At 29.9% G+C, this 14,456-nt stretch overlaps 1 protein-coding gene across 1 annotated transcript; it reads right to left on the reverse strand.

The window, feature by feature from the left end:
* Nucleotides 1-1,523: 1,523 nt before the first annotated feature.
* LOC112757577 (serine/threonine-protein kinase PBS1-like) lies at nucleotides 1,524-13,716 on the reverse strand. The gene is made up of 4 exons (XM_025806133.3): nucleotides 13,547-13,716; nucleotides 11,960-12,149; nucleotides 2,263-2,651; nucleotides 1,524-2,072 (listed from the first exon to the last, which is right to left on the reverse strand). The coding sequence occupies exons 2-4, from the start codon at nucleotides 12,078-12,080 to the stop codon at nucleotides 1,692-1,694; spliced, it is 891 nt and encodes a 296-aa protein (XP_025661918.2). The 5' UTR covers nucleotides 12,081-12,149; nucleotides 13,547-13,716; the 3' UTR covers nucleotides 1,524-1,691.
* Between the last annotated feature and the right edge of the window lie 740 nt (nucleotides 13,717-14,456).

Below are 14,456 nucleotides of genomic sequence, written 5' to 3' on the forward strand. Positions count from 1 at the left end.
TCATATATGTATGTAAATAGTGTACATGATGTATACTATGCTTATCCATAACGTTCATGTTATTGTTTTTCGTATTTAATTTTACATCACCGTTTGTTTACGCGTAGTTAGTTTTCTTGTGACTCTTTTTGTGTTAAAAAGAAAAAAGTTTTTCTGAAACATGATTTCGTACTAATACGATTATAGGTTTAATAATAAATATTAGTAAAGTTTTTGGGTGATAAATTAGTGACACAATATGATCATAATATACTGAAAATTAGAACGTTATAATTAGTCCTAAACTTTCTAAAAAATTTAACTGTTAAAAACATATTTAATGTAAATCAATAACTTTAGGAATAAAATTAAAACAAAATAAAATTTATGAATATTTTTAAAAATTTTGATAAATTTTAGAAATAAAAAATATATTTTATTTTTAAATTTATGTATTTAAAAAAATTTTTAAATGATAAATTTAAAAAAAAATAATTTTTTTATGTATGTAACAATATACAATTAGATATTTATGTAAAACTCTTTTATCTATAAGTGCATGAGAATTAAATTCGCACGTAAATTGGAAATAGACATATGTAGAATAGTAATGGCAAAATCTAGTTATGTTGAAGAGGAACCACAATGGCACGATGAACATGGTGTGAATTTCCCACATATATGATTAATTATTTTATTTTGTAGAACCAAAAACAATTATTTGGTTCCATTGATATGAAATATGTTAAAACTCAGAAAGCGACTATTTTAATGAAGATATCTTTATATAAAGATATCGTTGTAAATTATTAGATATATAATTTAGTCGAATATATTCAATTATTTATATTATTTTCATATAAAAATATCATTAAAGTAACTTTCAACTAAAAATTATAAGCTTAAAAAATAAGTATTTTTTTTTATCGATTATGCTAGTATACACTAAAATTAGTCACCAAAGTTAGTTATTATTATAAAATATATGTTGCAATATAAATATATATTAAAAATAAATTAAATCATATATATATTTATACATAAATATATTGGTGGCTAATTTTAGTAACTGATTTTAGTGTATAAATATTATTTTTTTATACATATTACAAACTTACATAGATACAGAGAAAGAAAAATAAACATGTGTGTGGTTTCTCTTCTTTCTGTTTTACTTTTGCTTTTTTTTTTTTTTTGGCAATAAATATACTTTGTATTCTATATACAATTTGACTATGTATGTGAGTGTTTTTCTAAAAAATAATTATAATCTACCTTAAATACTCAAAACTTATGTCAACACTTCAGATGTTGAGTTTAAGAATGGATTCTCTCAATTTTTTTTTCAATTGAAGTGTAAAGTGTGATCTTTAATCTTTTAATATTTTTTTTTCATGTTTTTCTTAGTCTCACGTATAAAATGTATAGTGAAAAATTATATTTTATCTTTTCTAATGAAAAACAAAATTTGAGAGAATCTAATTCTATTGAGTTTAGATTCCTTAAAGATCTAAATTGCCCTATTTAATAGTTTAATTTTTCAATTTTGTTTGGTTTTTTTCTCATGTGCATTATACTAGCCACTTTAATCAACACCAAATAATTACCTCATTTTTATTTTTACCTTCTTTCAACTGCACTTGAAATATGTTGAACCTTCTTTGACGTCTTGGTGCAGGCAGTTACAAGAGTACAAAAGATCAATTGTACTACTACCTATTTATTTCCTCAAGGCTACTTTGGTCATTTTGTTTTCTATCTCTCCATGTTTTACCCCATAGTTTGGCTTCTGCAACAGCTTCCTCTCTTTGAACATCTTTAGTCAAAACTGTCATTATTGCTTTTGGAGAGTCATTGGTATATTTGTCTTTCTCATCAAAATCGATAGGTACTCTCTGAACGTATTGCTTGGAAGACAAGAAATCGAGAGCGATCACTATGTCCGCCGCGTCCGGCCGTTGACGTGGCTCTTCTCTGAGACACATGGATGCCAATTCAATTGCCATTGTTAGTCCAGATCCAGAATAATGATCTTGTAGTTTTGGATCTGCCAATTTTGAATAATTCTTTCTATCTTTAAACTTTGGTCGTGCCTACAAAACAAGCGTAAGTTATCTTTTTTTTTTTTTCTTTATAAAATTGATAATTAAAAATTATTAGATAATTTAATATGTTGAACTAAAAATTATTAACTATATATTTCATACGAAGGTATCTATATAATTATAGAATATCCACCTTAAATGAGATTTAAAATTTTGATAATTGTAGATAAGAATTTACCCAATCAACAAGATGCTTGTCATGGCCACGATTCTCATCATAAGCTCTGCGTCCAGTTATAAGCTCTAACAACAAAACCCCAAAACTATATATGTCAGATCTCCTGGTTAATTTCCCACTTGTGGCATATTCAGGGGCACAATAACCATGTGTTCCCATCACCCTCGTGTCAACATATGATTGGTCTCCGGTTGGCCCAAATTTTGCAAGCCCAAAATCAGAAAGTTTTGGAACAAACCCCTTGTCTAAAAGTATGTTTGATGATTTTAGATCCCTGTATATAACCGATGGTTTTGCTTCATTGTGTAGATAATTTATTCCTTTTGCTGCCCCTGTTGCTATCTTCATTCTTGTATTCCAATCAAGAGCTTCTTTATCATGTGGCAGATCTACAAATAAACACAATCAAATCATGGTTTTTTCTTTTAAATTGCCTATTTTTTATTACTATCCCATTTTTGAGTATTTTTATCACAATACAATATGTACGTATAAAATCAATTATTAAATCAGACACAAGTATAAGTAATAAGATATATATTAAATGACTTAATTAATACATATATTCATACTTAATACATAATAATTAATTTAGTGACTATTTTTATGTGTCTGCATAAGATCAAGTTGCATTTGAGTGAGTGTGGATGCATGCATTTAGAATAGAGATGGTGTAATAAAAATTCCATCAAAGTTATAAAATTATTAAAATATGATTCCAAATATATGATATATTGAATTGATAACTTCTCTTCTTAGCCTAATATTTCTAGAACCTCAAAAAATGAGTTGGACTATACTTTTATCCGAACTAAATTGTGAATGTTTGCTTTTTCAACTATTAAAGTAACAGTAGAGATCTACGAACCCACACATTTGGATCCATGTCACTTTCCTTTCTTTATCTCCGTGTTTTCTTTTGCATATTTATTTTCTCTAAAGTGAATATATAAAGTAGTGGGGACTCACTCTTGTGAGTTCATGGATCCTTATTCTTAAATTATTCGTTCACATTGTAAAGTATAGTCTTAACATTAATTCATACTTAGAATGTCTTTCTATATGTTTAATTTATTAATTTTCTAGGATGTGAGAGAGAGAGAGAGAGAGAGAGAGAGAGAGAGAGAGAGAGATCATGTACCAATGTAGGAGAGATCTTAAGTCTTAACCCATAGTTTTTCCTTTGATTTTTTTAAATACCGGACTTTTGAAAAATTTTATGTTTAAAGTTATAGATGATGATTGCTATGATGATATTATAAGATAATAGTATATTAAATAAAGAAATGTTGAAAGATTAGTAAAATTTATTATTTTTGGTTATTAATATAATTTTTTTAATTTAGTAATTTAGCATCATATTTTATGATAGTTTATATTTTTAAATATTAATAGTTAACTAATAGTCAAAATTAATAAATTTTACTAGTCTTCTAACATTTTTTTATTAAATATACTAATATGTTTATTAATTTACTTTTTAAAAATTAAATAAAAATATCTTTTTAATAAAATATATTTTTAATAGATTATATACGAAAAATATTTTTTTTTTAAATTGTATATCAATTCCCTCATGTATTCTAACATTTTTAGCAGAACTTAATTATAAAATTTAAAAGATGTAAAAATTTAATTAAAAATTTTTAAAATATAAAAAATTAATTATAAATTTAATAAAATTATTAGAATTGATAGAATAATTTAACCTATTTTATATGAAAATTTATGGCAGGGCGACAAATATTGTTGACAATATGTGTAGGAAGCATTCATCTCATACTTTTAATAAAAAAAATTTCAATAAGTATAAGTTATTATAAAAATAATAATTGATATAATTTCTTATAAAATTTTAAAATAATCATAATAGAAATAAAAATATAATAAAAAGTAAATTTAAATATTTATTGATATATAACATTATATTAAAACTAAAATTTTAAACCACATAAATTAACTCTGAAAAGTCAAAAGTACAAATATAAGAACTTCTTGTTTTACCAATTACAAAAATATCAACTTATGATTTTGGAAAGTGTAAGCTTTTCTTCAATCAATTTTACGATTTTTATCAAACCCATAATGACAAACATGCATCTTCAACTGGTATCTAGAATATTAAAATTAAGAATAAAATATACTTTATTTTTAATATTTGTAAAATATTTAAAATTATTATAAAAAATAGTCTATGATCAAGGTAAAAAATCATAATCATAATCATAGCTAGTAAAAAGGGTAACTATAAATTCTTTTAAATCATAATTATATAATTATATAAAATTTTATTTTATTTTTTATTTTCATAATAAATATTTTTTTAATTTTATTTTCTATTTAATTAATTATTATTTTTAATTATTTTTTTATTTTGTATTTAAAATTGTGACCATAGATATCTTTAAGTCACCCTCCAAAATCGTGATTATAGAATCTTATATATTAGGTCATTCTTTTGTAAAACCATGATCATAGACCCTTTTAGGTTACTCTTCAAAATCATGACCATAGACTTTTTAGGTCACATTCTAAAACTGTTACCATAGATCCTTTTAGACCTTTTTTTCAAAAATTGTAACTATAGACCCTTTTAGGTCACTCTTCAAAATCGTGATCATAGATCCTTTAGATCACCCATAAAAACCGTTACCATAGACCTTTTTAGCTTATTCTTCAAAACCGTGACCATAGACCATTTTAGGTCACCCTCCAAAACTGTTACCAAAGACACCTTTTAGGTCATTTTTTTTAAAATCGTGACAATAGATCCTTTTAAGTCATTCTACAAAACCGTGACCATAAATATGTTTAGATCACCGTCCAAAACTATGAACATAGACCCTTTTAGATCACTCTTCAAAATCGTGACCATAGATCCTTTTAGGTCACTCTCCAAAACCGTGACCATAAACCCCTTTTAAGTCACTTCTCAAAACTGTGACCATAGATCTCTTTAGGTCACCTCCTAAAATTGTGACCATAGATCTTTTTTAGGTCACTTTTTTGTAAAATCGTGACTATAAACCCTTTTAGATCACTCTACAAAACCGTGACCATAGATACCTTTAGGTCACCCTAAAAACCGTAATCATAGACTCCTTCTAGGCCATCCTTTTGTAAAACTGTGATCATAGATCCTTTTAGGTCACTCTGAAAAACCGTGACTACAGACCCTTTTAGGTCACCTTCCAAAACCGTGACCATAAACCTTTTTAGGTCACTATTTTTTGAAAAAGCGTGACTATAGACCTTTTTAAGTAACTATTTTTTGAAAAACAGTTACTATAAACTTTTTTAGGTCACTCTTCAAAACTGTTATCATAGAATCTTTAAGTCACTCCTAAAAACTATGATTATAAACTCTTTTAAGTCATCCTTTTTTGAAAAACCATTACCATAGATCCCTTTTAGGTCATTATTTAAAATTGTGACTATAAATACCTTTAAACCACTTCTAAAATCGTGACTATAAACTCTTTTAGGTCATCATTGTTTTTTTTAATTGTGACTATAAATATTTTTAATCATCATTTTTAAAAAAATCGTGAACAAAAATTTTTTTAGGTCATAGTAAAAAATCATGACAAAAAAAATTGTAACCATAAACTAAAAATATTATAGTAAATCATCTCTAACACTTAATTTAAAAATATTTTATATATATATATATATATATATATATATATATATAAATTAATTATTATATATTTATGTATATTTGTAGTGTTATATATTAATTTATGCTTTTTTTATTAAATAATCATATTAGAATGATCAAATTTATTATAATAGAATAATTAAACTCTTCGTATTAGAGAAATCAAGTAAATTTATTATAATATAATAAAACTTTTTAGGAGATGATAAATACATTTTTCATACTCGATCGACCATAAATTGATAACTATTTTTAATGTATACAAAGCATAATTATATTTAATTTAATTTTACTTTTCAACTTTTTAAAATAATTTTTTTAAATTGTTTGACATCAACAAGTAGATAATTTCTTTTTTTCAAAATTATCCGAATACAACTATACATCACTACATCATCGTTAGTGATAAAATTTTTCGACGGAGTGGATACTCATAAGAATTTACCTGCTGAAGGGCGAATATCGGAACAATTTTGTACTCGCAAAAATGGAAGGCAGAACCCGTATAATAAACAGGTTAGAGGTGGAAATAGAGGTTTTCATTCTGTGGGAACAACCGTATATATGAAATGACTTATATATATATATATATATATATATATATATATATATATATATATCAGTCGTTTAGTATATACGGGTCCCCACAGAATGAAAACCTCTATTTTCACCTCCAACCCGTATATATATATATATATATGAGCTACAGAAACTTTGGTCGTTAGTTTTGTTTCAGCAAAATTGAAATTAAAACCTTCTTTTCTCACCAGTCACCACTGTCGTCTGCCACTTCCTACTTCTCACTGCCAAGCTCCTCCCTTTTCACTGCTTCTCCCTCTCACCCTCGAGGTCACCGGCTCACCGCAACAGCGTCGTTGCTCACCCAAGTCCCATCCCTTGGAGAGCATCGTCTCGCGCTCAGTGCGCCTGGCCTAGCCGAGGAGAACGTCGTCGTCGCCACTTGACCCAGCTGTGGTAAAAGTGTCTCCATCTTCATCGCGTCAGTCGAGCTTCGCCGTCGTCACATCAAAGCTTCTTCGCTGTCAGAGCCTCTTCGCCGTTTTCACATCAAAGCCTCGTTGCCGTCAGAGCCTCTTCCTTCTGGTAAGTTAATTTCTGTTATTTTTATTTACCTTGAAGTATTTCTGTATATCTTTGATTGTTGTGAATTTGTGATTTTTGTGAATCCGTTGTTTCATTATTTCTGTGATTTTTATGCCCTAACGTTGAAAACCTCATATGTGTGATACTATTAAAAATTCTTGCTTGTGATTATTGGTAGTTTATGTTTTGCAATTTTATAGAGATCATATTGTTGTAGAGTTGACAAAATGTATTCCTCCGATACTTTGAATAATACTGTTGAGAAAAGTACACCGTCGAAAGAACCTATAGCTACGAATGATCAAGATACTCAGCAGCCTCTTCCATCTCAACCACAAGAACCCCCAACTGATACGACAACTACTAATGAAGGAACAACCAACACTACAAGTATTGTTCGACAAAGAAAGTTAACACCCAAAGTGTAAAATCACTTAAACATAAATGAAAATTAAGGGAAAATTTTCTTTTTTTCGATATATTTTAGTTTTTTTTTAAAATCTACAGATATCTGCGGAGACTCAATCCCCGGTGGATACAAGGTTTCCACGGGGATGGGACGCGAACGGGATGGGGAAGGGGACGAATTTTGGGTTACAGTGGCAGGGGCGTGGGAGGGGGCATGTACTACAAGAATTTGACAAATTAGCGACGAATTTTTGCGAGAAATATTTTTTGTCACTAATCCGTCACTAACTTGCGAGGAATTAGTGACGCATTAATGACAAAATTAATGAGCGGTCACAAAATATCCGTACTTGAGAAAAGTGACTGATTAGCGAGAGATTCACGAGTAAGTTTGTTTCTCACAAATTAACTTTTGTATCTAAAAAAGAGCGAGAAAAATCTCCTCGCTAATTTGTCACAAATTAATTAGTGAGTGATAATGTTCCAGCAAATTAGTCACAAATTAATTAGCGAGGGATATTATTGTCACTATTCCGTCGCAATTGTTTGATATACAATTAGCGAGAAACAATTCACACACTAGTTCGTCGCTAAATAAACTTTGTGCAAAAAGTCTAATTAGTGAGGAACAATGTTACTAGCTAATCCGTTACAAAGACTTGAAATGCATTTTGCAATGGACAATTTTCTAGCTAATTTGTCACCAAAGTTTTTACTTTTCGCGAGCAACTAGTTCTCGCTAATTTGTTGCATAATATTGTCAAATTCAAAATTAGGATAGCGACAGAAAATAGTCGTCGCTAACTCGTTGCAATGTATAAATCATTCAGCTAGGAAAGTGTTCCTTGTTAATTAGTCGCTAAAGTGGAAATACAGATATTGAGCACCTAGGACCTAAGCAGCGAGAAATTTGCGACCGTTTAACAACTGACACACTTCGTTTGCTAATTTCAAGTCGCTGATTGGCGGGCGAAATATATTTGTCGCTAAGTTGTCGCAAGTTTAGTTTAGCGAGCGACTTGGCAACTGCAATTTTGTCGCAAAGCAAAAGCTATATCCTACATATTTTGTAGCAAATTACTCGCTAATCTCGTTAGAAATCTGTAACAGCCCAGACCACCCGCTAGCACGATATTGTCCGCTTTAGCACACAAGGCCTCACGGTTTTGTCTTTGACGATAGGGATGATAGCCGAAGCCCCCCACACTCACTCGTCAAAATGCGTCATGCTAGGGAGAGGTATCCACATCCTTATAAGGCATGATTCGTTCCCCTCCCCAACCAATGTGGGACCTTACAATCCACCCCCCTAAGGGAGCCCAACGCCCTTGCTGCCACATCGATCCGGGCTCTGGCTCTGATACCATCTGTAACAGCCCAGACCACCCGCTAGCACGATATTGTCCGCTTTGGCACACAAGGCCTCACGGTTTTGCCTTTGACGATATGGATGATAGCTGAAGCCCCCCACACTCACTCGCCAAAATGCGTCATGCTAGAGAGAGGTATCCACACCCTTATAAGGCATGCTTCGTTCCCCTCCCCAACCGATGTGGGGCCTTACAAAATCTGTCGCAAAGTTTTAACAAATCCAAAACTAACCGAGAAAATGTAGAAGTAAGTGGTCGCAATTGAGTCACTAATCAAAAGCTTATTTAGTGAGAGATTAGCGACTGCTTAACAACTGATAGACTTTCCTCACTTATTTCATGTTGCTACTAATTTGTGAGGAAAAATGTTAGTCCTTATTCAGTCCTTATTTCATGTTGTTGTAACAATCCGAGTTTTTGAAAAATTATATTTAATATATTTGTTAAAAAATTTATTCTAAGAAAATTATTTTACCAAAAGTAATTAAATAAAGCTTAATGATACATTAAATTTTAAAAGTAAGTAGGAGTCATAAGTAATTTTGATAATAATTGAAAGGGATAAGTATTGTTTTGATCTCTAAAGTTTAGGGTCGGAATCGAAATCGTCCCTCACGTAATCTGCAGAACTGATGAGATAATCAACACTTAATTGATGGTTTCTCAGTAAATTTACCAAAAATGGGCCAAGCATTTTTTTCCATATTTCAGCTTGAAACAAAGAGGTTGTTATGGCTTATTGGCATTACATTCACAGTGTGTAAATTAAATTATTAGTTTTGTTATAGAATTGTAATTTTTTTAATTATAATTATAGCATGTAAATAATTATGTAAATCAATAAAAAATCAATTTTTTTTATATTTTCTTATTTTCTCGCTTCAAAAGCGTGGATGTATGTCTCTTATTGGCAAACTTTTGAAGCGTAGCCCAAACCAACTCTAATGGCACGTTTCTAAAAGTGTGGTTGTATCTCCACTTTTTGGCACGATTTAAAAGCGTGGTAAAAAGATATTGCTACATTTTTTGCATTTTTGGCACGCTTTAAAAGCGTGACAAAATCTAATTTTTTTTTGTTACTAGGTTAAAAAGAACTTGCGATGACATTTGTGATAGTAGTTCAACTAATTAAATAATAGTAGTTCAACTAATTAAATACATATTATTTTCTAGCAAATTAGCGAGTACTTCATAATTCTATTTTCTCATATAGAATAATAGCTTTAGTTTAGCGACAAAATTTCTACAAATTTGATTAAGGATTTTCAAAGATTAACTATAGATTTGCTACAAAATGTGACAGATTTGCGATCATATTAGCGGACAATTTGTGACGAATTAGGTTCGGAATATTCCTTGCTAATTAGCGTCAACTAAGCATTCCATTTTGTCTACGAAGTTAGCTTGGAATTAGCGATGGTTCTGCTGTAGTAGAGTTTGTCGCTAATTAGCGACTACCTTTTAGTCTATTTCTTGTATGAAATTAGCTTTTATTTTAGTGACGGATTTGCGACTATCTATTCGGTAGCTAAAAAACTTTCTAATGAATTAGTGACTATTGTGTTTGCCTCATTGATCTGCGACTTGTAATTAGCGAGGAAAGCATTAGTTACTAGGCAGTAGCTAATCCGTCACAAATTATATTTTGCGTCAGATTAGCGATTATTTTACGACTCTTTTTGTGGTAGCTAATCAGCCTTATTCTTGTCTTCGCCCCTGAGGACTCGCTGCCATTCCTGATCATTGTCATTATCATCACCATCTCATCTTTCTCATTCTCACTCCAACAATCACCCTCCCCTCCCCGATCGCCACCATCCACCGTTAGTCCTAACACCAACTCTGCCGTCCCTCCTCCTACTTAGGGATCGCAAAACCCCCCAAGGGACGGATACCCACAAAAATTTATCTGTTGGGGGATGGATATGGGAGGGTTTTTTGTACCCACAGGGACGAAAAAAGGAGACCCGCTTATTTTATGAGGCAGGGGCGGAGATAGAGGGCCCCACCCCATGGAGATCCGTTTAAATCTCGTATATGTGAAAAGACAATAATACCCCCTGTTTTATATATATATCAAAGTTGAGAATTTGATAACCCTAACCTAGTAGTCACTCTGAAGCTCGTTCTCTCCTCAATCCTCACTGCTCAGCAAAACTCCCTCTCCTCTCACGGTCTTATCACTATCAGTCACCACTGCCGTCCGCCATCTCCTACTCCCTCACCGCCAACGCCAAGCTCCTACTCTCTCCTTGAGCGCCTAAGTCTCATCATCAGTCATCCCATGGAGAACATCGTCGTCGTTCTTGGCCAACCGGGGAGAACATCATCGTCACTGCCTGACCCTAACTGAGGCAGCAGCGTCGCGCCGGAGCCTCTTCGCCGATCTTTACATCTTCGTCTCTTCGCGCGATCTTCGCCGTCAGCTGCTCTTCCTTTTGATAAGTTGCCGATCTATCATATTATCTCTGTAATTTTAATTTACTTTAAAGAATTTGTTAATTATTATAGCATTATTCTAACTTATGTGATTTACGTTCATTATAAATTATATTTCTGATTCTGATTATTCTTGTAATTTTGATTCTGTTCATTATAATTTATATTTCTATGATTTATGTGATTGTTTGTAATTTGATTTCTCTGTTTTTTATTTTAAATTTTGTGATTCCTATTATTTGATTTTTGTTATTTCTGTAATTTTTTGTGAATTATTATGATTTTAACTTTTAATTATTTTTTTCTTTTCGATGTAGAATTCAAACAATTCAGAATCTACCATCACAGATAAAAAAAAGGTTTGAGAATTATGTTTTTTACAATGTGATGAATTATATTTTTTAGTTTTTGGATATGTTTGGTTGTTTTATAAATATGTTTGGTAAAAATGTTTGTTGTTTATTATTGTTAAGTATTTGAAGATAAAATTATGTTTGTAATGAGCATTGAAAATTTTCTTTATTTCTTTATTTTTATTATTTTTTATCTTTATATTTTTTATAATGTCCATGCATACTCCATGCATTTCAATTTACTAGTTGCTACTTAAACATTACCATTCCATTTGAAAGAGGGCTGAAAATCAGTTTAAGAAAAGAAAGAAACTAATTGTTGCATTGTAGATGATAAAAAAGCCAAGGTTATAATACATTACCATGGAGACGAGATTCTAAGGATCCCATAGGCATGTAATCGTAGACAAGAAGACGTTGATCACCTTCAGCACAGTAACCAATCAAATTAACAAGGTTTGGATGACGTAAAAGAGACAACATCAGAACCTCCACTAAGAATTCTTTCTCCCCTTGGGCACCACTTGTATCAAGTCGTTTTACAGCTACAACCTGCTCATACCAACAATATTTCATCATTACATCCACTGTTCATTCCATGCTAAGATGTTCATTTTTTATCAAAATTTTTATTAGGTCCCACTCCCGCTGGCAGTTGTCGATCACTATTTATACTTCTTCGATAGGAGTGTTTGTGGTGTGATTTGGATCAGTTTTGAGTTAAAAACTCATCTAATTCAAACACTAATTTTACTTGCGATGCAGTTTAGATTGGATGTTTTTTTTAAAAAAAAATCCGATCCGATCTGAAGGATTTGCGGTTTTGTAAATTAAAAAAATTAAATACATATAACAAATCTCAATATCAAATTTTAAATAATCAACAATGACATAACAAGTCTCAACGATTTCTTAAAAAGCCAATGATAACATAACAATAAAAATAAAATTATAAATTAGTTAAAATAAATAAATAAATAATATTTTGAATATAAAATATTTATTAAATAATAATAGTACATGAATAATATAAAAGTGTATAATAAATTGAACATGTTATAAATATAACTGTAAATATAATAATAAAATAATATTATATTACATTGTACGGTTTGGATTGGATTGGATCGGTTATGAAAAGTAGATCCAAAATTTGATCCGATCCAACGGTTTGTAAAAAATAATATCCAATCAAATCCAAATTAATACAGTTTTAATCGATTTTCGATTTGAATTAGATTGGATGAACGATTTAATTTATATCAGTTTGGATTTGAACACCCCTACTTCTATGCTTTTATATTTTTCTTTCTATTCTTCTTCTGTACACTGTACACTATATAATGAAAATAGGAAAAACATTGGTGTATATATAACTTTTTTAATAATATTATATGGCCAATAAATTTTATCATTTTAAATTAGTATTTAGTTAATAATAATTAGCATTCACATTTACAAAAATTTATACATAAAAAATACATAATTTACATCTATATTTACTAAAATTTACACATATAAATCAATACATTTTACACATATATTTATCCAAAATTAAATTATATAGCCCAAGACTTAATCTCCTAGTAAAGTTATAAGTAATTTATTATCCCAACTAATTTTACTTTTATTTTTATATAAATTTAATAAATAAAAAAATATATCAATAGACATACTAGTATCTAATTATCTATTGATATGCTAGTGTTATAATAATTCAACTGTACAGATGCCGAAATATATATTATACAAAATTTGATATAATATGAAGATCTGTGTGTATATAATTTTTTTTAATATAGTATCTGATCAATAATTAGTTAATTACTCACAAGTGGCCAATAAGTATTACTATTAAGTACAACTTCCATCCATTTGAAAAGTAGCCAGGCTTGGGAGTTTGTGAAGAAAGAAAATGAGATTAAAAACTTTGATAAATCAAATTGTACCTGATTTAGTTTACCTAGCTTTCCTTTGTAAACAGTTCCAAATCCACCTTGCCCAATAAATGTTTCATCCCTAAAATTTTTTGTTGCTGTTGCAAGCTCTCGGAAGGTAAATATATGAGCCTTGTTATTAGAATGGTCAATCTCCTTTGTTGCAAAAGTTGCCTCAGGTGTTAATAGTCCTGTGTGTTTTCACAAGTTTATATCTCATCAGATTCTTCATTTTGATTACAAGTTTAATTGAAATTTTTATTTAATATGCAGATTTAGTTACAACATTTTTAAATTCTATGTACTTAAACTAAACTTTGTTCTAACCATAAGTAGTTAGAATAATTAAACCAAGTTAGAGCAAACAAAAACATCATCCAAATAGGCAACTCTTTACAAAATATATATGGAAAAATTGAATGAAAAAAATTCAAAAAAGTAATAAGAATCCTAAACTTTAAAACGGCAATTATCATAGTGAGTAGTGATGTAGCTCATTCCGCAGCCATTTTAAAAAGAATAATAAAGAATGGAAAAATAGTAACCTTGCAAAATTATAATGAAAACAAGGTTATAAACATTAAAAAAAAAAAAAAAAAAAAACTCAAAGAGCATGAATGAATTTTGACATTGTGACCTGAAGGTTTTTCAGCAGAAACATTGTGTGGAGAATGGAGTTTCTTCTCAATAACCTTGCTATGTTCCTCTTGTTGAAACGTGAGCTTCTCTCCTCTATTGGCCTTCTTTCTAAACCCAAAACATGGGCAATGACCCATCAGCTCCTATCATAATTCACACCCAAAAACTAAGTCATTTTCTCTATCATTATACAAAAATCTAAAGAATTTTTTACGGTATTTTCCTATCCTACAGCTCAATATGACCAATTTAACCTAATGCAAGCACAAATATAAGATTACTC

This window comes from Arachis hypogaea, chromosome 16 (genome assembly GCF_003086295.3).
Source record: "Arachis hypogaea cultivar Tifrunner chromosome 16, arahy.Tifrunner.gnm2.J5K5, whole genome shotgun sequence".
In the NCBI taxonomy this organism is placed as follows: Eukaryota; Viridiplantae; Streptophyta; class Magnoliopsida; order Fabales; family Fabaceae; genus Arachis; species Arachis hypogaea.